General features: G+C 46.2%; 1 protein-coding gene and 1 non-coding gene across 10 annotated transcripts; one reads left to right on the forward strand and one right to left on the reverse strand.

The window, feature by feature from the left end:
* RABL2B (RAB, member of RAS oncogene family like 2B) lies at positions 1–25,377 on the forward strand. Of its 9 annotated transcripts, XM_045872215.3 has the most exons (10): positions 55–110; positions 1,832–2,196; positions 2,549–2,689; positions 17,800–17,829; positions 18,988–19,067; positions 19,776–19,855; positions 23,041–23,152; positions 23,490–23,587; positions 23,929–24,012; positions 24,200–25,377. In XM_045872215.3, the coding sequence occupies exons 4-10, from the start codon at positions 17,804–17,806 to the stop codon at positions 24,278–24,280; spliced, it is 561 nt and encodes a 186-aa protein (XP_045728171.1). In that variant the 5' UTR covers positions 55–110; positions 1,832–2,196; positions 2,549–2,689; positions 17,800–17,803; the 3' UTR covers positions 24,281–25,377. The 9 variants fall into 9 exon arrangements, with proteins under 9 accessions (XP_045728169.1, XP_064446459.1, XP_045728171.1 ...); XM_045872213.3 differs by lacking the exon at positions 2,549–2,689 and having other exon boundaries at positions 1–110; positions 2,034–2,196; XM_064590385.1 differs by lacking the exon at positions 2,549–2,689.
* Positions 7,876–7,948, reverse strand: TRNAK-CUU (transfer RNA lysine (anticodon CUU)). Its single transcript has one exon. It is a non-coding gene; the product is annotated as a tRNA-Lys (tRNA).

Below are 25,377 nucleotides of genomic sequence, written 5' to 3' on the forward strand. Positions count from 1 at the left end.
GGCCGGGCAGCCCTCCTGCGGGTCCTTGCGCGGTTGCGTAGCAGCTGCGAAGACGCGAACGGGGCCGGAAGCGGAGTGCGGCGCCGAGTGAACCCCGGCTGGCCCGAGGGGTCCGAGGCGGGACCGGGGCGGGGCGGAACGAGGACCGGGGTGGAGCGGGACCGGGGCGGGGCGGAACGGGGACCGGGGTGGAGCGGGACCGGGGCTGCGCGGAACGGGGACCGGGGCGCGGTGGGACGGGGCGGAACAGGGACTGGGGCGGGGCGAGACGGGGACCGGGGCGGGGTGGGACGGGGGACGGGCGCCGACTGGGCCACGGCTGGCCACCGGCGGGCCCAGCCGCGGAGTCCGGGGTCGAACCTCGTTTCCCTCAGGTGGCAGGCCCAGCCTTGGGATCCACCGTCCTTGGGCCCTGGGCGGGAGAAGGACGGATCGTTGGGTTCACGCAGCGGGGTGAGGGCAAGGGCAGTCCAGCCTGACAGGGAAGGTTGGTTCCCAGATGTGTTGGGTGCCCAAAAGATGTTGGTTGAATGAAAGAGAGCTTGCGAAGTGGATGGGGAGGACAGCGACAGCTGTCGAAGGTCTTCGAGCCTGGAGTTTAGGTCTGGGTCTGGCTTGGGAACAGGTCAGTCTGCTCCAGCGGGGAGATGGAAGGGGCAGTCCCTCCCTGTGCTCACCAACCATCTACCACTTGCCAACCACTGGTCATGAGGCTGAGGGTACCCGCGTTAACAAGGCTCAGTCCGTACCTGAGCAGTGCTACAGTCAGGGAACTCGGTCCTGCTGGCATTTTCCACCCCGACGCTGTGCACACCCCTGTCCTACCTCTTGCCACAGTGGACTCCGCCAACATTGTGTCTCCTTTCCTCTGAACCCAGCACAAGGCCTGCTCATGGTGAATAGAGCCTGAAGCCATCATTTCTGTGTGCCTAATTGACTCAGAATCTGTGCTATTGCGTGTTCTTAGTACAGTTTGAAAACTTCTATTTGGCAGCGAGGAGAGAAGAAACAGAGCTAGAGATGATGTCACACCTAGGTGTTGGCACCGGGTGGCCGGTGATGTCTTGTACAGATGAGGAATGTGAAGACTAATGTTTGGGGTGGGCAAGGATTAAGTACTCGTTTTTCATATGTTATTTGTCCTTCTGTGGCAGAATCTACTAGTCCAAATCTGGTAGGCAATTGCCTGAGTCTGCTGCCAAGGGAGGCAATCTCGGTGCAGGTACAGATTTGGCGTCATCACTATTTAGGAGATACTTGAAACTAGTAGAGATGGAAATAACCCTAGAGAAGAGGGTCTGGAGAATGCCCACACTGAGAGAGAAAAAGGCAGCTACTGATTGCAGCAGGGTGAAAAGTGGAGGGGAAGGTGGAGGCATGAGGTAGGTGATCAGGAATGCACATTAGATGTCTTTGGCTGTGTGGTCTGTCATTCAGTGATAAGACCTTAGGTCTACAGAACACTGTCTCTGTCTCACATTGATTGTTTTTTTGTCCTGTTTTACTGGTGAGAAAGCTTTCCCATGTACAACTTGTCAAATAGTCTTTCCAGGTGGGAGTGGGAGGTGTGGCCCTGAACATAGCTGCAGTAAGGAGATGACATAGAGTAAACCACCCAAAGAGGATTTGGGTGGGGACAAGATTACAACCCCACAGTTCAGCAAGTGGCGGCCGGGTTGGTAGTGAATAGAGAGGAATGGAAGTGTGTCCTTGGGCCTTGATCTCATCAGCTTCTCTCTCCTGTCCAGGAAGGGGAAAAAGTAGATTTGGTTGAGGAAACTTCTCATCTCTTTTTTTTTTTTTTTTAAGATTTTATTTATTTATTTGACAGAGACAGCGAGAGAGGGAACACAAGCAGGGGGCACGGGAGAGGGAGAAGCACGCTTCCTGTGGAGCAGGGAGCCCGATGTGGGGCTCCATCCCAGGACCCTGAGACCATGACCTGAGCCGAAGGCAAACGCTTAATGACTGAGCCACCCAGGCGCCCGAAACTTCTCATCTCTTTAACAGTAGCCTCTTCTTGATCTTCCCAGACAGTGACAAGACCCCACACACACACACCTACCCCGGGCTGAACGCCCAGAAGCCAATGGCCAGCGACAAAGCCAAACCCTGTGAGCTCAACCAAGAGAAATACGATGCTGATGACAACGTGAAGATCATCTGCCTAGGGGACAGCGCTGTGGGCAAGTCCAAGTATGTTGGGAGATGAGAGAAGGAAGACTAGGCCCGGAGCAGGTCGGGGTGGCACAGAAGAGCATGGCTTCCATAGGGGTGATAAGGGAGTAGTCTTGGCTGGAGCCCAGGTGTGTGGGGGGAACAAGGGGGATCACAGCAGCTGTGTGTGTTGGGGAAGGGGGAGCAAGTCATAAGGACTGAGTAAATAGAGCTTTCTTCAGGAGTCTTGGCAGCACATATGGGACGGCTCACCCTGGAGACTACTGAAGCAGTCCAGGGTGAGGCGGTAAGAGCTGAGGGATCCTGTATGTTCTGTGTGGGCCGAGAGTCTGCGAGTGGGAATGGAGACCAATGACAGATTGATTGGAAGTGGTACAGATGCCTTCTTGGAGGAGCTCCCCAAGATGAAGCAGAGTGGAAGGAAATGAGGACTGACTGTGGTCAGCCTGGAGATTGGCTGACTCTTAACTGACTCCACTGCCCATGTGCACAGTTTGGGACTCCCCACCTGGTGAGTTGAAGGGGACTCTGCAGTGCATGTCCTTGTCTGCCTTCACAGCAGGAAAGTAGACCAGACATCTGCTTGAGTCCTGTCTCCTAGGTGCTCCAGAGCTACCTTGTCTTGAAGCTTCACCATTGATTCCAGGGGCTTTGCTGGTTTTTAGGCCATCTTCCTAAATTCACATTCTCTCTGCCCCACCCCATATGCATACATTGCAGATCTAGTTTAGTGTTTTACAGTTGCTTTGACCATCCTCAACAGTTGCAGTCTGGGGAGATTGCACAATAAAGAACACCCCCTATTTCCCAGCCAAGTGTAGTGTTTCCCAGCAACAGAGCAGGAATGGCGGGCGGATAAAGAGGAGGTGGGGGCTTTGGAGAGCATAGCTTAGTGTGAGGCCCAGGGTGGCCTGCCTGCTTCCTCAGCACTGCCCAACCCAGAGTTCAATGCTGCTTTCTTACAAGCCTCGCTTAGGACAACAACAAAAAGAATCCAGGAGGTTAGCAGGATTTCAAATACCACAGCATTGGTCTCTATGGCCACAGCATCTGGAAAACAAGCAGGGCTGTGGGGCAGAAGCACCAGGCTTTCTCTGCGGTGCTGTTCTTTCTCATGCAGCAGGTTCATGCCTCTTGATTCCATTTCCTCTTTGTGTCTGTGTTTTTGGCCCCCCAAGCCTCTGTTGAGGGTGGGTTCTAATGACATAGCTCTCTCACTGCCTTCACTCCTGCACGTACCCCCTTCCTGAGTTGGATGCTACTGCAAGATGTTCTCCCCTAACGATCTCTGACCTGGCCAGCTCATGATCTGATTGTCCAGCCTGGGTCCACTTTAATAGACATTTCACTCTACAAGTGCTAAATACTAACAGGGTGAGACCCTGCTCTAGGTGATCAGTAAAAGGCCCTCTCTGTGTGCCCACTTATAACCATGTCATTTGGAGGCCCTGCCGGTCCTCCATACATTTTCCTCACATTTTCTCTACCCCTGGGCATTGCTGACCAGTACCGAGAGGAACCCATACTCCCTCTGTAGCTTCTCTTTCTACAGCTCAAGAAACCGTCTTCCCCTTTTGCGGGGGCGGAGTTCAGGCTATTTTGGGCCTTGCCTTTCTTTTGTGTGTATAGATTTTTTTAAAAGATTTTATTTATTTGAGAGAGAGAAAGCACAAACAGGGGGAGAGGCAGAGGGAGAAGCAGGCTCCCCGCTGAGCAGGGAGCCTGATGCAGGGCTTGATCCCAGGACCCTGGGATCATGACCTGAACCGAAGGCAGATACTTAACCGACTGAGCCACCCAGGTGCCCCTCGGGCCTTGCCTTTCTTAAAGATTTCTTTGGACCCAGATGCTCCCTTTGCTTAATAACAAAACATGGCCTTTCCTTATCCGCTCTTTCAGAGGTTAGCTCCAGATATGGTTTGCCCCCTGACTCAACCACTTAAGCTCCTGGCCTCCCTTTGTTTGTGTGTGGGAGGGGGGAGTGGTGGAAGGATAACAAGGCTTACTTCACAATGTTTTCTAAGTGACTAGCCCAACATTTGACACATGGTAGATCTTCAGTGGGTCTTAGTTTTATCTTCCCGTCTGCCACTAGTTTGACCTGATGAAGAAAATGAATAAAGACAAATCTTTGTTCAAAAACAGAATGGTTAGCTCCAGATGCATTGCCTTTTTTGGGTGATGGCTTTTAGGGTGTCATTCTCTCTTGGATCACTGTCCACCGTTGTGCACAGAGGGCAAAGATGCACACCCTGCTAGGGCGCGTGGTGTAAGCAGACTGGAGTTGACTAGGGGAGATTAGGGAGCGGGATACACACAGCCTGACCCATGTCCCATGCCTTATCATCCCCAAGGACCAGGAGGAGATGGGCTGGATGCCTGGGGAAGGGGCCTCCAGAGAGGGGTGCGGCGCCTGTGACACTTCACATGCTTCTGGGACAGGAGGGTAGGGACCATCACTCTTCCATGGCCCACTCTGATGAGACGAGTCTCTTGAGCTCTGCCTTCCTCCTCCACTTCAGGAGCGCATGGTCTCTCAGCGCAGTATCTGAGCACAGCCCTCTGGACCTCTGATAGCAGTAATTTCACTGGGAGATTTTCCTACTTCCGTGTAAGAAAGTGGTGTATTTTCTTTATAATATGGATGCTGTTTCTTTTCAATTATAAACAGAATCTATTATTCTTCTACAAGGGAAGCTACAGTTTAAATCTTAGAAATATAAAATCATGGCTAGAATGTGTTCAATTTATAGACAGATAAGGAGTGGCCCTTAATATGTGGGGGAAAGTGCAGTTGTAGTCTAAGGAGAGGGGTCAGGGCAGGCCTATTTGTGAAGGTGACATTTGAGCAAAGGTTTGAAGAAGGCAAGGGAACAAGCCATGCGTGGGGAGGAGCATTTCAGCTAGAAGGACTGGCCAGTGGCTGGAACAGAGGGAGCAGCGGGAAGGCAGTGGGAGAGAAGAGAGCAAATGGAAGAGGGCCTTGGGATCTGAGGAGGCTTTGAACTGAAAGAAATGGAAAAACATGGGCTGGTTTGAGCAGAGGAGTGACCAAGTCTGAATAATGTTTTAACTGGATGACTGACCAGGCTCAGAATAGGTGTTCCTCTCAATCATCAATAGAAAAAGGAGAGAAAAAAAAGTAGTAAGGAAACATTTTGACAGCACATTTATCAAGCTTGATTATTCATAGAGATTATATTTAAGACTTTCTAGAATCATGACTAATTATGAAGAGCACCTTTTCAATTATTGATGCTTGATGCTTATTGGTCATTGGAAATCCTCCTCTGTGAAATGCCTGTTTAAGCCAGTTGCCCATTTTTATTGGGTTGTTTGTCTTTTTATTATTCACTTGGAGGAATATCTTCAGACATTTGACCAATGATCCAACCTTCTTCTAGTCTGTGGCTTTTCACTCTATTACTGGTGTATTTTGACGAACAGAAACAATTTTAATAAATTGTTAAAAAATTAAAGAAAATGTTTGAGATGTAATTGATATTTAAGATTGTCATGGTGTACGACGTGATGATTTAACAAACATATTGTTGCAAAATGATTGCCGCAATAAGGTTTGTTAACACATCCGTCACTTCACATAGTTATCTTTTTTTGGTGTGGTAAAAACACTGAAGATCTACTCTCTTAGCAGCTTTCAAGTATATGGTGCAGTGTTGTTCGTTGTAGTCACCGTGCTATACCTTATCCGCCTTGTAACTACGAGTGTACCCTTTGACCAACACCTCCCATTTCTCTGTGCCATGGAATATTACTCAGCCATTTAAAAAGAGGGGACTCTTGCCATTTGCTACAACGTGGGTGGATCTTGAGGGCATTATTCTAAGTGAACTAAGTCAGAGAAAGACAAATCCTGTATGATCTTACGTGTATGTGGAATCTTAAAAAATAAATAAATACATAAAAATAGAAGATGCAAGTTCATAGGTACAACAGATTGGTGGCTGCCAGAGGTGGTGGGTAGGGGTAGGGGTGAAGGGGATCAAAAGGTACAAACTTCCAGTTTAAAATACACAAGTCATAGGGACGTAATGTGTGACCTGGTGACTATAGTTAATAACACTGTACTGCATATCTGAAAGCTTATTAAGAGAGTAATCTGGAATTTCTCATCAAAAAAAAAAAAACTCTGTAGCTATGTGTGGTGATAGACGTTAACTAGGCTTATTTCGGTGATCATTTCACAGTTTGAAAAAAGTCTTTAACTCACTTTGAGTTAGTTTTTGGTGAATAGTATAAGATAGAGATCCAGTTTCATTCTTTTCTATGTGGATTTCTGTTTTTCTTAGCACCATTTATTGAAGAGACCATCCTTTCTCCATGGTGTATTCTTGGCTCCATGGTCAAATATTTGACCATATATGTGTGGGCTTATTTCTGGGCTCTCTGTTCTGTTCCATTGGTCTATGTATCTCTTCTTATGGGAGAATCATGAAGATTTGGTCCTATATTTTCTTCTAAAAGTTTTGTAGTTTCAGCTCTTAAGTTTAAGTCTTTGATCCATTTTGAGTTAACTTTTATATATGGTGTGAGGGAAGGGGCCCACCTTCATTCTTTGGCATGGGAATATCCAGTTTTCCCAGCACCATTTAAGAGACTCTCCTTTTCCCATTGAATGGTCTTTGGCACCCTTGTCAGAAATCAATTGACCATATATGTGAGGGTTTCTTTCCGAGCTGTATGTTCAGTTGGTCTGTATGTCCATATTTATGCCCAGTAGCATACTGTTTTGATTATTGTAGCTTTGAATGAAGTTTTGACCTCAGGGAAATGTGAGTTCCTCAGTTTTGTTGTTCTTTCACAAGATTGTTTTGGCTACTTGGGATCCCTTGAAATTCTGTATGAATTTTGGGATGTGTTCTTTTATTTCTGCAAAAATGTCATTGGGATTTGGATAGAGATTGCATTGAATCTGTTGATTGCTTTGGGTAAAGTTATCTACCTCGAAACAGTAAGCCTTCAAATCCACGAACACTGATGTCTTTCCATTTATTTAGGTCTTGTTTAATTTCTTTCAGCAGTGTTTTATCGTTTTAGTGTACAGTGCTATGTCTTCTTGGTTAAATTTCCTTTTCGTATTGCTCATTGCCAATGTATAGAAATACGGTTTATTTTTGTGTGTGGATTTTATATCTTGCAACTTCACTGAATTTATTTGCTCTATTACTTTTTTTGTGGATTCTTTAGAGTTTTCTATGTATAAAATTATGTTACCTTTGAAGAGAAGGAATTTTACTTCCATCTTTCCAATTTGGATGCCTTTTCTTTGCTTTTCTTGCCTAGGTGCTTGTGTTGAGGGCTTCTTGTGGCTAATGTATTGAATTAAAAATAGTCAGGTCCCTGATGGATGAGGGACATAAGCCACCCACCCACAGTCAGCAGGTAGTTCCCTCAGCATCTGAGTGCCCACTTTGGGGAAGTGAAAACCCTGGGGTTGTTTTGACTGAAGGTGCACTCTCAATATACCCACACAAAGGAAGTAAAGTCCCAAGATTTAATACTTAATACATCCCAGAAGTGGGAGTGAAATGGGCCAGGGGAAGAGCAGTCTTCCATCCTGGGTCACAAGCGAGCAGTACAAGGTGGTTGGGGTAGGGGTCACTAACTATTTGCTGGCTCAAATTGAAGTGGTTATTTATTTATTTGTAATTTATTTATTTCTTTAAGTAGGCTCCGTGCCCGGCGTGGGACTTGAACTCACGACCCTGAGATTAAGAGTCACATGCTCTACTGACTGAGCCAGCCAGGCGCCCCTTAAGTGGTTATTTTAAAAGGTGCCAGGGAAAAGCAAAGTGGGAACTTGGGGCGGGCGTCCTAAGGTCAGGTTCTTTTTTTTTTTTTTTTTAAGATTTTTATTTATTTATTTGAGAGAGAGAGAGAATGAGAGAGAGCACATGAGAGGGAGGAGGGTCAGAGGGAGAAGCAGACCCCCTGCCGAGCAGGGAGCCCGATGCGGGACTCGACCCAGGGACTCCAGGATCATGACCTGAGCCGAAGGCAGTCGCTTAACCAACTGAGCCACCCAGGCGCCCCTAAGGTCAGGTTCTTATCCGAATGTCCAGACTCCGTGTCAGCAAGATTGTCATGCTTGTCAGATACCTGAAGAGCAGGCTTTCATTCTTTCACAATTGAGTATGAGGTTAATTGTGTTTTTTCATATATGGCCTTTATCCTGTTGAGGAAATTACCTTCTGTTGCTAGTTCATTGAGTGTTTTTGTCATGGGATGGTGTCGGTTTTGTTAAATGCTTTTTGTGCATTTATTGAGATAAATATATAGGGTTTTCTGTCTATCGATATGATGTGGTTGATTAATTTTCTTAAATTGAACCACCCTTAAATCCCAAGAGAAATCTCCCTTGGTCATGGTGTATAGTCCTTCTAATATGAATTTGGTTTGCGATGATTGTGTTGAAGATTTTGACATCTGTATTCAGAGATACAGTTTTCTTCTACGGCATTGTCTGCCTTTGGAATCAGGGTAATTTTGGCTTCATAGAAAGAATTAGGAAATGTCCCCTTCTTCAGTTTTTTGGACAAGTTTGAGAAGTATTGGTGTTAGTTCATTAAATGCTTGGTAGAACTCTCCAGTGAAGCTACCCAGTCCTGGGCTTTTCTTTATGGGAGGTTTTTGATTACTCCTTACTTGGTATTGGTCTGTTCACATTTTCTTCTACTTCTTAAATCTGTTGGGTAGTTTGCATATTTATAGAAATGTGTGTATTTCATTTAGATTATGCGGTTTGCTGGTATACAGTTTTTCATGGTATTCTCTTATAATGCTTCTTGTTTCTGAAAAATTGATGTTAGTGTCCAATTTCAGTTCTGATTTTGATCATTTGTGTCTTCTCCCTCTTCCCTTGGCCTAGCTAAAGGTTTGTTGATTTGTGGATCTTTTCAGAGAGCTAATTTTTTTTCATTGGTGTTCTCCCTTGTCTTTCTAGCCTCTTATTTCTCTCCACTAAAATCTTCATTACTACCTCTCTCTTACAAGCTCATGTTTAGTTTGCGCTTTTGTGTCTGGTACCTTAAGTACCTGTTACTGATTTGAGATCTTTCTTCATTTTTAAGGTATGTGCTTATAGCTATAATATTTGCTCTTGGCACATCTTTGGTTTCATCCTGAAGTTTTGGTTAGCTGTGTTTTCATTTTCATTCACCTCAAGGCATTTTCTAATTGTCCTTGTGATTTCTTCTTTCACCCATTGGTCAAAGAAGGGGAGTAGGAGAGGAGAAAGCAGGCTTCCCACCGAGCAGGGAGCCCAATGCGAGGAGGGAACCCGATGCGGGACTCGATCCAAGGATCCTGGGAACATGACCTGAGCTGAAGGCAGACGCTTAACGACTGAGCCACCCAGGCACCCGACCCATTGGTTGTTTAATACTGTGTTGTTTAATTTCCACACAGTTGTGAATTTTCTGGTTTTCCTTCTGTTAGGCATTTCTGCTGTCATTCCATCTTACTGGAAAAAATACTTTGTATGATCTCAGTCTTTTTCATTTTATCAAGACTTTATGCTCTCACCTATGTTCACTTGAGAAGAATGTGTGCTCTGCTGCTGTTGGATACAGTGTGGTCTGTACATCTGTTAGGTTGGACTGGTTGTAAGGTTGTACAAGTCCTTGGTTCCCTTGTTGGTCTGTCTCAGTTGTTCTGCCCATTACTGACAATGCGGTTGGAAATCTCAGCCAACTACAGCTCCCTTGGCTTCTGTCAGTGTTCCCTTCCTTTCTTTTGGGACTCTGTTTAAGTTACATATATATTTATAACGTTTATACATTCTTGATAGGTTGAAACTTTTATCAGTGTGTAGTATCCTTCTTTCTCTCATAACTTGTGACTGAAAGTATGTTTTGTCTGACTGTAATAGAGCTGCCCCAGCTCCTTTTTGGATACTGTTTGCATGGATTATCTTCCTCTTATTTTCAGTCTTTTTGTGATGGATCGTGTATTTTAATGTATTCTGCCAGTCTCTCACTTCTTTTTTTTTTTTTTTTAAGATTTTATTTATTTATTTGAGAGAGAGAGAATGAGAGAGAGCACATGAGAGGGGGAAGGGTCAGAGGGAGAAGCAGACTCCCCACCGAGCAGGGAGCCCGATGCGGGACTCGATCCCAGGACTCCAGGATCATGACCTGAGCCGAAGGCAGTTGCCCAACCAACTGAGCCACCCAGGCACCCCAGTCTCTCACTTCTAATGGGAAAGTTGTTATCCATTGACATTTGAAACAACGATACTTAAATTATTAGTAAAGAAGGACTTATTTCTGCCATTTAGCTATTTGTTTTCTGTGTCTTTTTTTCCCTCAATTATTTCACTACTGCCTATTTGTTTTTTGATTTTTTTGAAGTGTGCTATTTTGATTCTCTTCTTCCTTTTTTGTATAATGCTTTAATCGTTTCTTAGTGGTTACCTTAGAGATAACAATTAACATCTTAAACTTATAACAACCTATTTGATTAATACCAATTTGTCATAACAGCACACAAACACTCTGCTCCTAGATATCTCCATCCCACACTTTGTGTTGTCTCGGCGCAGACTTCATCTTTATACATTAAGTGCTGGTTAACATAGATTTATAATTATTGTTTTATGTATTTGCCTTTTAAATCATATAGGAAAAAGGGGAGTTACAAACCAAAAGTACAGGAATACTGGCTTTTATATTTACCTATGTAGCTGCCTTTACTGAAAATCTTTATTTCTTCATACAGCTTCCAATCACCATCTAGTGTCCTTTCATTTTAATCTAAAAGAGACTCACTTTAGCATTTCTTATAGAGTAGGTCCACTGGTAATGAGTCTTGTCAGCTGTATATCTGGAAATATCTTAACTTCATTCTTGAAGGATCATTTGCTGGATGTAGAAATCCTGGTTGACAGCTTTTTAAATATGTCATCCCACTGCCTCTGACTTTAGTGGTATCTGATGAGAAAGTGGCTGTTTGTCTTATCAAGGATTTTATCTTTAGGTTTCACCAGTTTGCCTGTGATGTATCTCAGTGTGGACCTCTGGGTGTGTGTACTCACGTCTTGCATCAAGTTTGGGAAGTTTTTTGGGTTTTTTTGTCTTTTTGCTTTTAAAGATTTATTTGAGAGAGAGAGCCTGGTGCAAGCATGTGTGTGCGTGTGCACAGGGAAAGGGGCAGAGGGGGAGAGAGAGGGACAGCAAACTCCGTGCTGAGCACAGAGCCTGATGCGGGGCTCGATCTCATAACCCTGAGATCATGACCTGAGCTGAAATCAAGAGTTGGATGCCCAATTGACTGAGCCATCCAGATACCCCAAGTTTGGGAAGTTTTTAGGCATTGTTTTTTCAAATCTCTCTCTTTTCTTTATGATGCATATGTCAGTATGCTTTATGTTATCCCACACGTTCCTTTGCCCTGTTCACTTTCTTTTTTTTTTTTTTACGTTTTTCTCTTTTTTTTTAAGATTTTATTTATTTATTTGACAGAGAGAGACACAGCGAGAGAGGGAACACAAGCAGGGGGAGGGGGAGAGGGAGAAGCAGGCTTCCCACGGAGCAGGGAGCCCGATGCGGGGCTCGATCCCAGGACCCTGGGATCATGACCTGAGCCGAAGGCAGCCGCTTAACCAACTGAGCCACCCAGGCTCTGTTCATTTTCATTCTTTTTTTTTTCCCTCTCCAACTGGGTAATTTCAATTGCCTTATCTCAAGTTTGTTGATCCTTTCTTCTGCCTGCTCAAGTATGTTGTTGAAACCCTCTAGTGAGGGTTTTGTTTTGTTTTTTTTAATTAATGTGCTTTTCAGCTCCAGAAGTTTTGTGGGTTCCTTTTCATAATTTCTGTCTCTTTATGAATGTTCTCATTTTGTTCATATATCATTTCCTGATTTCCTTTAATTCTTTGTCCATAAATTCCTTTAGCTCTTTGAGCACATTTAAGATAATTCCAGTGTCTGTATTTCTTCTGGGATTGTTTCTGTCCAATTCTTTGTTTCATGAGATGGGCCATATCTTCTCATTTCTTTGTTTGCTTTGGCTTTTTTTTTTTTTTATGAGAATTAGGCATTCTGAGTATCTTAATGTGGTAACTTTAGAAATCATGTTCTCCCACTCCTCAGGGATTGCTGATTTCTGCTTGTTTGGGGCTAGAGTTATCTGTTTGTAACTTTTCCAAACTATTTTTGCAAAGTGTGTATTCCTTGTTGTGTGTGGTCACTGATGTTTCTGTTCTGTTATCTGTGGTCAGACCACAGTGACCTGACAAAGATTTCCTTAAGTTTCTGGCTCCAAAAAAGGAAGGAAAAGCAAAGGTGTTCCTAACCCTTGAAATCTCCGACAGATGCCAGCAAGGGAACCCTGAAGCCTGAGAGAGCTGAGACCTAAATGTCTAAAACATGCAACCCAGACTTTCTGAGGGCAGTCTTTCTACTGCCACCCCTGGCCCTAGCCTGGTTCCTGGAGTCCAGGTCACAAGGTCAGCGCAGTGGGCCCAAGGGATGGGTGGTGGCAGCTGCTTGGCCTATGTCGCTCTTCCACCTGGAACCAGCTCTCTGCTTTCATGTAGTGCTCTCCTGCTTGCTATGTGTCCAGTCAGGTTCCAGAGTTCGGAAACGGTTGATTCTGATCAATTTTTCCAGTTTACTGGATATCTCAGTTGGGGGTTCACCCCCTAGAACTTCCTACTCCACCATTTGGTTAACAGCCTCAAGGTTCATTTTTTTCCCAAGCATATTCAATTGCTTAGACACCATTAATTGATGGAACAGTTCTCGACCCCATTGAATCATAGTGATGCCTTTGTTCTAAATGCCATGACCACACGTGTAGCAGCATATATTTTAAGGGCTTATTTAGTGTCTGTCTTCATCTGCTACAATGTAAGCTCCATGAAGACAGGGATCTTCATCTGTTTAGTTCAGTGTTATGTCATGGCACCTAGCATAGTGTCTCGCACGTGGTAAGCACTCAGTAAATTTAACTAGTTGATACTAAAATTACTTGTCTATTCTTTTGAGAACATTTATGATGTTATCATTTTTATGATATTAAACATGATACCACAGTGAATATTTTTGTGCCTACCATCTTGGGTACACATTTAGGCCTGTGAGGAAATTGCCTAGTTTTAGGATTAGCTCAAACTTTAAGATGCCCATATTGCTCTCCAAAATAGTTATGTTACGTGTGCACTCCTGCCAGGATGGTATAAGAGTTTCTGTTGCTCCACAAAATCCCCAGTGTTTGGTGTCTGAATTTTGCCAGTCTATAGGGCTGTGAATGCTATTTCATTCTGTTTTAATTTGTAATAAAATGATTAAATCATTAAATTAAAACACTGAGCATCTTTTTATATATTTGTTATCCATTCATCTGTTCATATTGTTAGTACACAGGTTGTTTGTGTGTTCTCTTATCAGAGCCGTTTATATTTTCTGTATATTAATTCTTGTCAGTTGTTGGCATTGCATATATCTTCTCCCCATCTGTGTGGTTTTGGCTTGCTTTTTTTTTTTCTTAACTTTTCATTTTGAAATAACACAGATTTCACAGGATGTTGCAAAGAGAGTACAGAGAGGGCTTGTGCACCCTTCACCAGCTGCTCCAGTGATAATATCTTAGGTAACTATAGAACAACATCAAGGTCAGGACATTGGCATTGGCTTATTAGTGCATGTATAATTCTGTGTCATTTTATCACATGTGCAGGTTTCTGTAACCATCATTGGCATCAAGATACAAAACTTTGGTCATGTTACCCGTTTCTAGTTACCCGTTTCTAGTCACACCCACCCCACCTCACTTCCCACCACCACTGACCCCTCTAACCACCAATCTGTTCTGCATCTCTGTAATCATGTCATCTTGGCAACATTGTATAAATGGAATTATACAACCTGTGACCTTTTTCACTCCACAGAGTAGTAACCTTAAGACCCATCCAGGTTGTGGCACTATCAATACTTTGTTCCTTTTTGTTGCTGAGTAGTATTCCATGGTGTAGACAGCCACAGTATGGTTTTCTAGACTGTTCCAGTCACCTGTTAAGTGACATTTCGGTTGATTCTGGGTCTTGGCTATTACACATGACACTGCTGTGAACACGTGTGTAGGTTTTTGTATGGACATGAGTTTTCATTTCATGGCTTAATCATACAGTGAGTATATGTTTCATTTGTTAAGAAACTCAGATTTTTTCTAGAATGTCTGTTTTCCCACTAGCAATGTATGAAAGACGTGGTTTTCCTACACCCTTGCCAACATTTAGTGTTGTTGCTATTTTTTATCCTGGCCATTGTGACAGGCGTGTAATGATAGCTCATCGTGGTCTCAGTTTCTATTTCCCTGGTGCTTGGTGGCGTGGAACACCTTCTCCTGGGCTTATTTGCCATGTGTACATTCCTCTTTGGTTAAATGTCTCTTCATGTCTTTTGCGCATTTTCTAAATGAGTTTTTTTTTAACTGTAGAGTTTTGGTAATTCTTTACTTTCCCAGGAACTGGCCTTTGTTCGATGTGCTCTTTGCAGACATGGTCTTCCCATCTAGAGCTTGTCTTCCCACTGTCACAGCAGGCTTTCTCATAAAGCAGAAGGTTTTACTTTCCATGAAGTCCAGTTTGCCACTTGTTTCTTTTACGGATCATGCCTTTGGTGTTACCAAAATCATGGACTCTGGTCTTTGCCAAGCTCTGGCTCCAAAGCATCTTTTTCCTATATTTTCTTCTAAAAGTTTTATATTTTTACATTTTATACTTAAGTCTGTGATCAGTTTTGAACTAACTTTTGTTTAAGGTATGAGGGTGTAGGGTAAAGGGTTATTTTTTTCCTTAAAGATATTCCGTTGGCATCATTTGTTGAAAAGGCTGTCATTCCTCCATTGAATTGCTTTTGCACCTTTGTTAAAAATCAGTTGGCCCTACTTCTGTGAAGCTGTTTCTGGATTCTTTCTTTTGTTCCGTTTGTCTATGTGTCTGTCCCTCTGCGAGCACCACACAGTCTTGACTAAGGGAGCCAAAGTAAGTCTTAAAATTGGGTAGAATGATTCTTCCCACTTTATTCTTTTCAAGTTTGTTTTGGCTTTTCTTTTTTTTTAAGATTTTATTTATTTGCGAGAGAGACAATAAGAGACAGAGAGCATGAGAGGGAGGAGGGTCAGAGGGAGAAGCAGACTCCCTGCCGAGCAGGGATCCCGATGCGGGACTCGATCCTGGGACTCCAGGATCATGACCTGAGCTGAAGGCAGTCGCTTAATCAACTGAGCCACCCACGCGCCCTGGCTTTTCTAATTCCTTTGCCTGTCTATATAAATTTTTCATAATCTCGACAATACCTGTAAAACATCTTGCTGGAATTTTACTAGGCATTGCATTAAGCCTCTATATAACTTTTAGGAGAATCGACATCATTTTTATATTGAGTTTTCCAGTCCATAAACATGGTATGTCTCTCCATTTATTCAGATCTTCTTTAGTATTTTTCACAGTATTTGGTACTTTTCAGTGTACTAGTTTCCCTCTATTCCTGTTGGTTTGTTTGTTTGTTTGTTTTATCGTGAATGGGTGTTATATTTTTCAGATGTATTTTCTCCATTGATTGACAATGATCCTTTGATTTTTCTTCTTTAGCCAGTTAATAGGGTAATCTACATTGATTGATTTTCAAATATTGAACTAGCCTTGCACCCCTAAAATAAATCATACTTGGTCATGGTATACAACTTCTGTTATACGTTCCCACGTTCTATTTGCTAATATGTTGTAAATGCTGTGTGTCTACATTCATTAAGGATATTGGTCTGTAGAGTTGTTTTTCTTTTTCTGTACTGTCTTTGATAGGTTTTGGTATCAGGATAAACTGACTTCATAAAATGAATTCCCTCCTCTTCTCTTCTCTGGAAGACATTGTACAAAATTGATATTAATTCTTACACTGTTTGGTAGAATTCTACCCTGAAACCATCTGGGCTTAGAGATTTATAGTTCTAGGACTATTCAAATGATCTGTTTCATATTAGGTTAGTTTTGCTTATTTGTGGTCTTAGGAATTGGCCCATTATTGAAATTTTCTGTATTTTCATTTATTTTAAGCACATTGTAGTTGTTCATTTCTTTATTTTTTTAAAAGATTTATGTATTTATTTATTAGCATGTGTACACGGGGCGGGGCAGAGAGAGAGGAAGAGAGAAACTCCAAGCAGACTCTGCGCGGAGTGCTAAGCACAGAGCCCGGTGCAGGGCTTGATGTCAGGACCCTGAGATCACAACCCGAGCCAAAACCAAGAGTCGGCCCGACTGTGCCGCTCAGGCACTCTATACTTGCTCACTTATGACAGCTGCTTTAAAAACTTCTATTGGTTGTCTTTTTTCATTCATTTTGAGATCTTCCTCATTCTTAATACAGTAAATGATTTTTGGTTGACACTTGGACATTTTGACTATCCTGTTATGAGACTCTGGATCTTATTTGACCCTTCTGTTTTAGCTGGCTTCCTGTGGCATTGCTCCAGCAGAAGGGAGAGAGGCAGCACTTGGGGCCTCCACTGGCACCATGCAGTGGGGCAGGGGTCTCACTGCCGTCTGGTAGACAGAAAGTTCCAGCTCCCTGTTTGGCCTCCTTTGACCCCAGTGCAGCTTGGTCATGTTGTTGAAGTAGAAGTCTAAGCTCCCCACTAAGGCTACAGTTTTTCTGGTGTTTGCATGGTGGTTATAGTCCAAATGTTTTTTGTCCTAGGCAGCAATAAACTAAAATTCCATAAACTGCTTTCATGGGCATCGCATTCTAGTTGAGAGGAATAGACTGTCAATAAGTAAAATACTATTTCTGTTGTGATTGCCCTCAGGTAGAGATAGAGTACAAGATGAGGCAGGACTTGCCTGTTACAAATAAGATCATCAGGGAAGGTCTCATTGCTCAGGTGACATTTGAGCAAAGCCCTAAAGGACCTGCAGAATATTAGGGAAATGGTATTTGGGCAAAAGGCACAGCCTTCCTGGCATCAGTTTTCCGTGAAGAGGCAGGGGTGATTGTGTTCGTCAGCACTATGCAGAGGCAGAAACAGTGGGTCTGAGAGCCTCCCATGGACTGCTATATACAGGTGTAGTAACGCAGGCTGTTTTGTTATGAGGGGCTAGTAATTCTGATTCCAGGTTCCAGGCTTGGAGAATGGGGTAATGCCACTAACTAGATAATTCAGGGGTAGGGACAGGGTTAGTGGGTTAAAGAAACTCACTTTTAGATTTATTGAGTTTATGGTTCACACAGACTTCTCCAGTGTAGATATATGGCAGAGCTCCAAAGACAGGTCTCTATTTCTTCAACTAATATTAGTGACCAGCTGTTACAGTGTCCAAAAAGGAGTAAGGTGGAGTCCCTGCCCTCAGGCAAAGCGGCTGTGGGGGCTGGATCAGTGTTAGAGCTCTGGGGTGCCAGGAACTTAAAGGGAGTCAGGAAGAGGGTAGGTGGGCAGTTCCTGGGCATTATCCTAAAAGGAAACTCTGTGGCTGTGGAGTGAATGGGGGAGAGGAGCCACAGGTGGCCCTAGGTTATCAGCCTGGACAGGGGTGATGCCGTGGGGCAAGGAGGAGGGGAGGTTAGAGGATGTACCTGACCACCTTGCACACTGTCCTTACAGACTTATGGAGAGGTTTCTCATGGACGGATTGTATCCTTCAAGGTTTGCGGTATTCTGTGTTCCTGTGGTCCTTCCCCCCTCATACCAACTCAACCTCACTGCTCACCCCTTTACTCCAGTGGTCCAGGGAGGAGGGATAGATGAGTGAACACACAGGTTTCATTCATGCTTGTTTCTTACCAGCTGGCAGCACACATCATCGATGCTGCATATTTTGGAGCTTACTCATATTTGCATTTGCTTTCTATCAGGAAGACAGTGGAATGGCTAATAGCACCTGGTCCTATGCCTGGATTCAAACTCCACCTCCTCCTTCTTACTAGCTCTGGCAACCTCTGTGACCTCAAAACTTTGGCTAACATTTTACAGTTCTCTGGTATGAACGAACTTTGTAAAACAGGACCCACTCCCTCCTCCCATGGATTGTCCATGTTGTCTAGGTTTGGAGTGAGACACTCCCTGGCAACCGGGATGGTTTTAAAAAAGCTTCCCGGGTGAATCTACGGAGAACCATGGCAGAAAAGAGCCCTGGAGTGACACCACTCCCTGCCCTGCACAGAGATGCTCAGGGCCTTGCCCTGCCGCCCCGCAAAGTGGAGTCTGAGTATATCTTGCTTCACCTCATACCATGTGCTCCTTCACACCCACCCGCCTGCCTCCCCCCACCCCCTTCCCTCCCCTTGCTGGTTAAAGCTCTCCGCACCTTGCGGCTTCAGGAAGTCTCATTTCCCAGGCTTTTTGTCAGGGTTTCACACACAGGCAGTTCATAAACAGCTTGTCAGCTGTCTGGCTTCTGGAGGCTTTTTTCCCTGGAATTGTCACGTGCTGCTTAAGGCCGGGTTTCCTCTCTGGCCTGCAAGAGCCCCATCCATAAAGGGACTGGGACACCCACGGTTGCATTTTCCAACTACATGAGGCTGTTGATGATGGCTTCTCTGTAAAATTCCATTCCGTGTTGCCCCTGGTACTTAGAGGTCCAAAACACACCCCAGCTTCTCCTGCCTCTCGCCTTTCCGTGGAGTCTGTGCCAGTGATCTTTGAAGCTGATCCTCTGCAACATTCATTCCATTTAAAATAAGAAGAACTCCAGAAAGAAAAAGAGAGGGCCAGTTTCATCACCAGTGCCCCCACCCCACGCACCTTCCCTGCCTTCCTTTTGTTCATCTCTGTTCCTTAACCTGAATGCAGTCGGCCACAGCAGCTGTCCACGTACGCCCTGACCCTGTACAAGCACACGGCCACGGTGGATGGCAAGACTGTCCTTGTGGGTGAGCAGCACAAGGCCGGGCCATGGACTCTCAAGGGGGAGGAGAGGGGAGGGGAGAGAAGTCCATGAGAGAGAGTCAGACAGGAAGGAAGGGAGACCCCCAGCAGAGAGTAGGGGTGATAGGAAGGAGCCTGGGAGCCCGGAGCCCAGGGGAGCGGGGAGGAGGCGCACAAGGCCTCAGTTCCAGCTCTCTGACCTGGTATTCTAATTTAGCCAGCGTAAAGAAATAACAATTGTGGTCTGAGTGTTATCTTCTACAAAAGGTTTTGACTTTCTGTGATGTCACTACCTCCTGCTTGGCTAGGCCACACATCCTGCCTGGCAGTGTCTGCCATCTGTGGTCAACACACGTGGGAAGTCAGCCTAGTTTCAACCTTGGAGGGCCCTGCATCTTGTGGGTGGGGGAATGGGGAAACCTACCTTCTCCCTTTTGGGACTTCCTGTCTGCATTCTCCTTCCTCCTGGCCTGGCCATGTGTTTCCCTCTTACCCACTCCCATGCACACACACGTACACAGACTTCCCATGGCACACCCAGGTGCGTTGTGTCCTGATGACGCACACATACAAGCTGTGTGGTCTTTGTTCCTCCCTGTCCTCCCCACATGTTGTGTTTCTGCACACACAGATCTGCACAGAGATGCTCAGGGTGTCCGGGTCTCTCTGCCCTCCAGCCGCATCAGACAGACAGAGTTGTGTTCATGTTGCAGATTTTTGGGACACAGCAGGCCAGGAGCGGTTCCAGAGCATGCATGCCTCCTACTACCACAAGGCCCACGCCTGCATCATGGTACGAAACCAGCTGGGCAGTGGACGAAGGCTCTGGGCAAGCTTGAGGGGTGACCCAGTAGTGCTGAGCCCTCCTCACCAAGGCTGGGTACTGGGGGAGAGGGGATCGGGGCAGCCTGGGGAGGTTTCTGAGCGAGAACATGGCCGGGTGAGCTTCTCTTCAAGTGGGGCTGGATGAGGAACCCCCATCCAGGGGGTGGAGCACATCCAGGGCCTCAGATTCGGGCATGGCGTCTAAGAGGCAAATACAGTCCTTCCCTGATAGGAGCCACCTCCTCCGACAGGCTCCCAAGGCCCCCTCGACTGTCACCTGGTGCTGCTCCCAAACCAGCCCCTCTCCTCTGTGCTATCTACAACGCAGTCTTCAGGGGGCTCCCCATAGCCACAGGGTAAAAAGTGCCGTAAGAGGACCTGAGGGACAGCTAGAGAAGCGCGGGAGGGCCGTGCAAATCTGTGTCACTGGGGCCTCCTGCCCAGAGCCCTGGCTCCATTCACAAGCTCCATTATCCCTTGACACAAAATCTCTTGAAATTTTCCAAATTGTAATATTAGTACCTGTAAGAGGACAGAACAAGAAGGTGACTGGGTAAGGCACTGGGGGCAGTGCAGGCCAGCAGTCTCACCTGGAGGCTCACATAGTCAACATCTCTGACCCTGGAGAAGTGGGAAGGGAGAGCCCAGCCATGTCTGTTCCAATTCTGCACTGGCCTTTGGGGCTCTGAGCTTACCTGCACTCTCTCTCTGGGAGTAGCCTCCTCCTGCCTCTGACACCTCTCCATTGGCTCCATTTGGACCATCTTCTGAGGCCTGGGGGTGTCTGTCCTGCCAGCATTCCTACATGCCTGTCTGCAGCTCTCTGCTGCATGGGGCCTGGCATGTAGAAAATGCTCGGGTGAGCTTCTCTTCAAGTGGGGCTGGATGAGGACCCCCCATCCAGGGGGTGGAGCACATCCAGAGCCTCAGATTCAGGCATGGCGTCTAAGAGGCAAATACAGTCCTTCCCTGATAGGAGCCACCTCCTCCGACAGGCTCCCAAGGCCCCCTCGACTGTCACCTGGTGCTGCTCCCAAACCAGCCCCTCTCCTCTGTGCTGTCTAGAACACAGTCTTGTGGTGACCATATGGGGATCTGAGAGTCCCAGAGGGAGCTGCACTTTGAAACCCTGACGGGGATGCTCCTCATCCTTGCCAGGTCTTCCTCAGCTCTTGAAACAAGGAGAGGTAGCTCAGGAAACCAGACAGATATGGATGAGAGGTGACTGATGGCGGTCACGGGAGGCAGCCTGGTGTCCAGTGGATTCCAGAGGATTCATTAGTGTGCTTTATAAGAAGTCTTTATTGGGGATTCAAGACAACGTGGTCATTTGTTGAAATGGGGCCTGGGTGTACTGTGGAGGAGCCTCCCAGGTGGACCTCCTGTTGCCTCAGCTGTAACAGCTGGCTGACCCTCGCCCATTGCCATGCAGGGCAAGCCCCTGGCGCTGGGTGAGGTCCATTTGCTCCCATGAAGGGCTGGGTGGTTCAGAAGGAAGAGCAGCCATTCCAGCAAGTTACAGGGTTGTCCACCTCGATCCACTGTTGTGCTGGGGCAGTTTGGGCCTGTGAGTCCATCCCAGAGGCTGGCCTTTGAGGGGCTCCTGCCACAGGTTTGAGGGGCCCCATCCCTGCAGCAGATATTCCAAGCATCTCAGGACTTCTGGCCTCCCCTGCCCTTAGAGCAAGTCTGCAGTGCTCATGCTTATTGCTAATATTTTAAAATAGGTAGAAACTATAAATTGTAAAATTTAATCAAATTACAAGCTACAAAATAATAATAAAAGGTAGTCTTTCCAACTCCGGCCACTGTTGTGAGAGGGGCTGCTGCCATGTGCATGCACCTGCAGGGGGCGGTCGCACAGAACCGCCCCGGCTTCCTGATCAAAAGGAACAAGCAGACGTAGAGCACTGAGGGCTCGCAACTCCTTCCCTTCAAGGGTCCGATTCACCTTAAGACTGTGGGTGTGGAGCCAGCGGCCGAAGACAGAGGTGTAGTGGTGGTGGTCGTGAAGCACAGATCCGGCCAGTAAAAACCTGCCACCTCCTACATGCAGACCACCATCAACAAGAAGCCCGGGCCACCCTCAGCAGCACCAGGCACATGATCTGCAAGAACAAGTACCAACCAGATCTGCGCACGGCTGCCACTTGGAGAGTCAGCGCCGTCCTGCGCAGCCCGAAGCCCGTGATGGTGAAGAGGAAGCCGGCCCGCTCCACCAAGAGCTCCTGAGCACCTGCCCCCCACCTCCAGGGCAATAAAGATGTCAAACCACCTCCAAATAATAATAATAGATAAAAATGACTTAAAAGGTTTAAAATACAAAATGAACAAGAGATTAAACAAAAGTTTAAAATTAAAAGTACACCAATAGTGGGTGCCTGAGTCCGTTGAGCATTTGATCTTGATTTCAGCTCAGGTCCTGATCTCAGGGTCATGGGATCGAGCACCGTGTCAGGCTTCTGCTCGGCAAGGAGTCTGCTTGAGTTTCTCTCTTCCCCCCGCCCCCCACTTGCATTATCTGTCTCTCCCTCTCTCTAAAATAAGTACAATCTTTATTTAAAAAAAAAAAAAGCACATTAGTAACTACAGGGAAATTTTTGAGGCATTTGAAATTATTACAAAGGAATTTTTAAGAAAGATTGATTTATTTTAGAAAGAGAGAGCATGTGTGTGCGGTGGAGAGGGGAAGGGCAGAGGAAGAGGAAGAGAATCTCAAGCAGACTCCCCACTAAGCACAGAGCCCAATGCGGGGTTCGATCTTATGAGCCGAAGATCATGACCTGAGCCCAAACCAAGAGTCGGACGCTCAACCGACTGAGCCAGCCAGGCATCGCACAAAGGAATTTCAAGACAAAGTTTAAGCAATAAAAATAATAGACTAAGAAGAAACCAAAAAATTTACAGTTTGCAAAAGACTATGTTGGTTAGTACAATGATATACATCTTGGTTAAAATGGGTACACAGGATTAGGTGGCAAGATAACAAAAAAAAGAATAAACATTTTAAAGGCCACTTTTGGATCCGGAGGTTCTGGGGGCTTCCCTGAGAAGGGCAGGCACAGGGCCTCTGACCTGCTTGTGTGTGTCAGGTGGGGGTGGTGTGCAGACACTGACGCACCTGAGCTATTTTCCTTCCTCTGTTCATTGCAGGTGTTTGATGTGCAGAGGAAAGTAACCTACAAGAACCTGAGCACTTGGTATACAGAGCTTCGGGAGTTCAGGCCAGAGATCCCATGCATCGTGGTGGCCAATAAAATTGATGGTGGGGCCATCCCTGCATCTGGGTGTCCACACTCCATGGGGGACCCACCACCACACATTTCCTCCTCCATTCCTGGGACAGTAAACCTTCAGTGATCTGTCCTCCTTCCCAGAATACAGCCCTTGTTTGCTTGCTGTCAATCTCTTTCCAGGAGAGAACTGAGCCAATCTTTCCTCTTCCCAAGACACAGATCCCTGTTAAATGAACTCTTTCTAGGACATGTCCCCTGATTGCCCCTGCCTGTCCCACTTTCTGGAATGGCCTCTAGTGACCCACTCTGCAAAACCCTCTCCCTTTCCCTTGATGGACAGGCCAATGTCCTACCTTCTCTCTACAGCAGACATAAAGATGACCCAAAAGAGCTTCAATTTTGCCAGGAAGTTCTCCCTTCCCCTGTACTTTGTCTCAGCTGCTGATGGTACCAATGTCGTGAAGGTAATGGTGGACTGCAGAGGTTAGGAAAGGCCAAGTGGTCAAGGGACCAGGGAAGCCGCAATGAGAAGGGTTGGCTGCAGGGAGAGGACAGGCCTTGCTGCAGGGGCCATGAGTGGGCAATCCAGAGCAAGCGGTGATAGGAAGGGGTCATGGCTTGTTTTGACAGTAGGGGAGGTGATGGGCCTGGGCTTGGTGGGGAAAAATATATTGGTTGGGACAAGGTGAATTGAGGGGTGACCTTGCTTACTTTAGGGGTGGAGTGTTGTGTGGACATAGGATGGGGACAGGGCGCTGGGGCCCACTGCCATGTCTTCCTTCCCGCCACCTCCACCTACCCCCAGCTCTTCAATGATGCGATTCAATTAGCTGTGTCTTACAAACACAACTCCCGGGACTTCATGGACGAGGTTTTGCAGGAGCTTGAGGTAGGTCAAGTGGAAATGTTGGACGGGATAAAGCTTCTCTGCAGAGAGATGCAGAACATAACCCAGTAGAGTGGCTCCTGCTGGCCCTTGCAGGCAACGCATGCTCACCGTGCATGCGCCCCCTAGAAGTATCAGAACTACACGGGGCAGACCCAGGGCCAGGCCTCACCTGCAACCTTGTCCACAGAACTTTGATTTGGAGCAGAAGGAGGAGGAAGTGCCAGACCGAGTGCAGCGTGGCAACATCGAGAGCCCCTCCCCTTCCTGAGTCAGAGAAGGAAGCCTCTCTCCTCGTGGACTTTGGGGAGGGGGCGGTATCTTTCAGAATACCCTCCCCTCAGCAACCCTCCAGTTATGAATTGAAAAATTCTTGCAGACCATCTCCCTGTCTACCTCCTGCAAGCCCACCCATTCCATTGGCCTGCCCCACTTCCATGGCCCACAACTCCTGACCCTTCCACAGTTGTCCTTTCCCCTGGACTCAGGTACCGGGATGGGGTCTGCACCAGCAAGCACCCTTGACAGGTGTGAGAGATCCACAGCAGACCCTGAAGCAGAATTAGAGATCGTAGCCTCAGCCTCCCCAGGTTGTGTGGAAGCAGGGAAGAGCTTCAGGAAACATGCTTTGTGTGTCTCAAATAAAAGGAAATTGAGGTGTTTTCTCTCCCAGAACCGAACTCAGGGCCTATTCATTGTCTTTCCACCAAGGGAATGATTTCTAATCCCTGATGGCCCCTATTCCCAACCCTACAGATTTGGGGTGGGCCTCCATTCTTTTTCATCTTTAGTGTCCCAACCAACTTTTTTTCAGAAATGGTTTTGAGCAGACAGCTGTTCCTATCACAGGACAGGTTTACCATTAAAGCCCAGGGAAACAGGTCACAAGTCCTGCCACCCTTAGCTGTACCGTGAGGCATGCCCCTTTGGATTCTAAGAAGAGCTTCCCTTTAAAGCCCCTGTTCCAGCCGATGATGCTTTCCTGCCTTTTTTTGAGGACTGTTGTGGGTACTGCCCTGTGGGGCAGGGAGAGGGGCCGCCCTGCTGCCTTTCCCACTTCCTTCCAGGACTTGTGGTTCACTAGTGTGTTTGAATGATCATCTTGTGCATCATCATTTCCGTTGTTTTCATATTTATAGTAAAGTTTGAATTAACATAAACATTTCATGTATGTGCATGCTTGTAGGTCTGGATTTCACTGAGCAAAAAGCCACAAAATAACTTGCAATCATCAGCTAGATGAATGAGGGAAGCTGCCTTGATCTGCCATGTGAGGGCAGCCCGGTCAGCTCTGCTGTAATGAAGACCATTGCAGTGGAATTTAGTGGTTTTTGTTTTTGTTTTTGTTTTTTTTAAGATTTTGAGAGA

The sequence above is a fragment of the Mirounga angustirostris genome, unplaced genomic scaffold, assembly GCF_029215605.1.
Source record: "Mirounga angustirostris isolate CCGP_5_RB_7025 unplaced genomic scaffold, mMirAng1.0.hap1 SCAF_5, whole genome shotgun sequence".
Classification (NCBI taxonomy): domain Eukaryota; kingdom Metazoa; phylum Chordata; class Mammalia; order Carnivora; family Phocidae; genus Mirounga; species Mirounga angustirostris.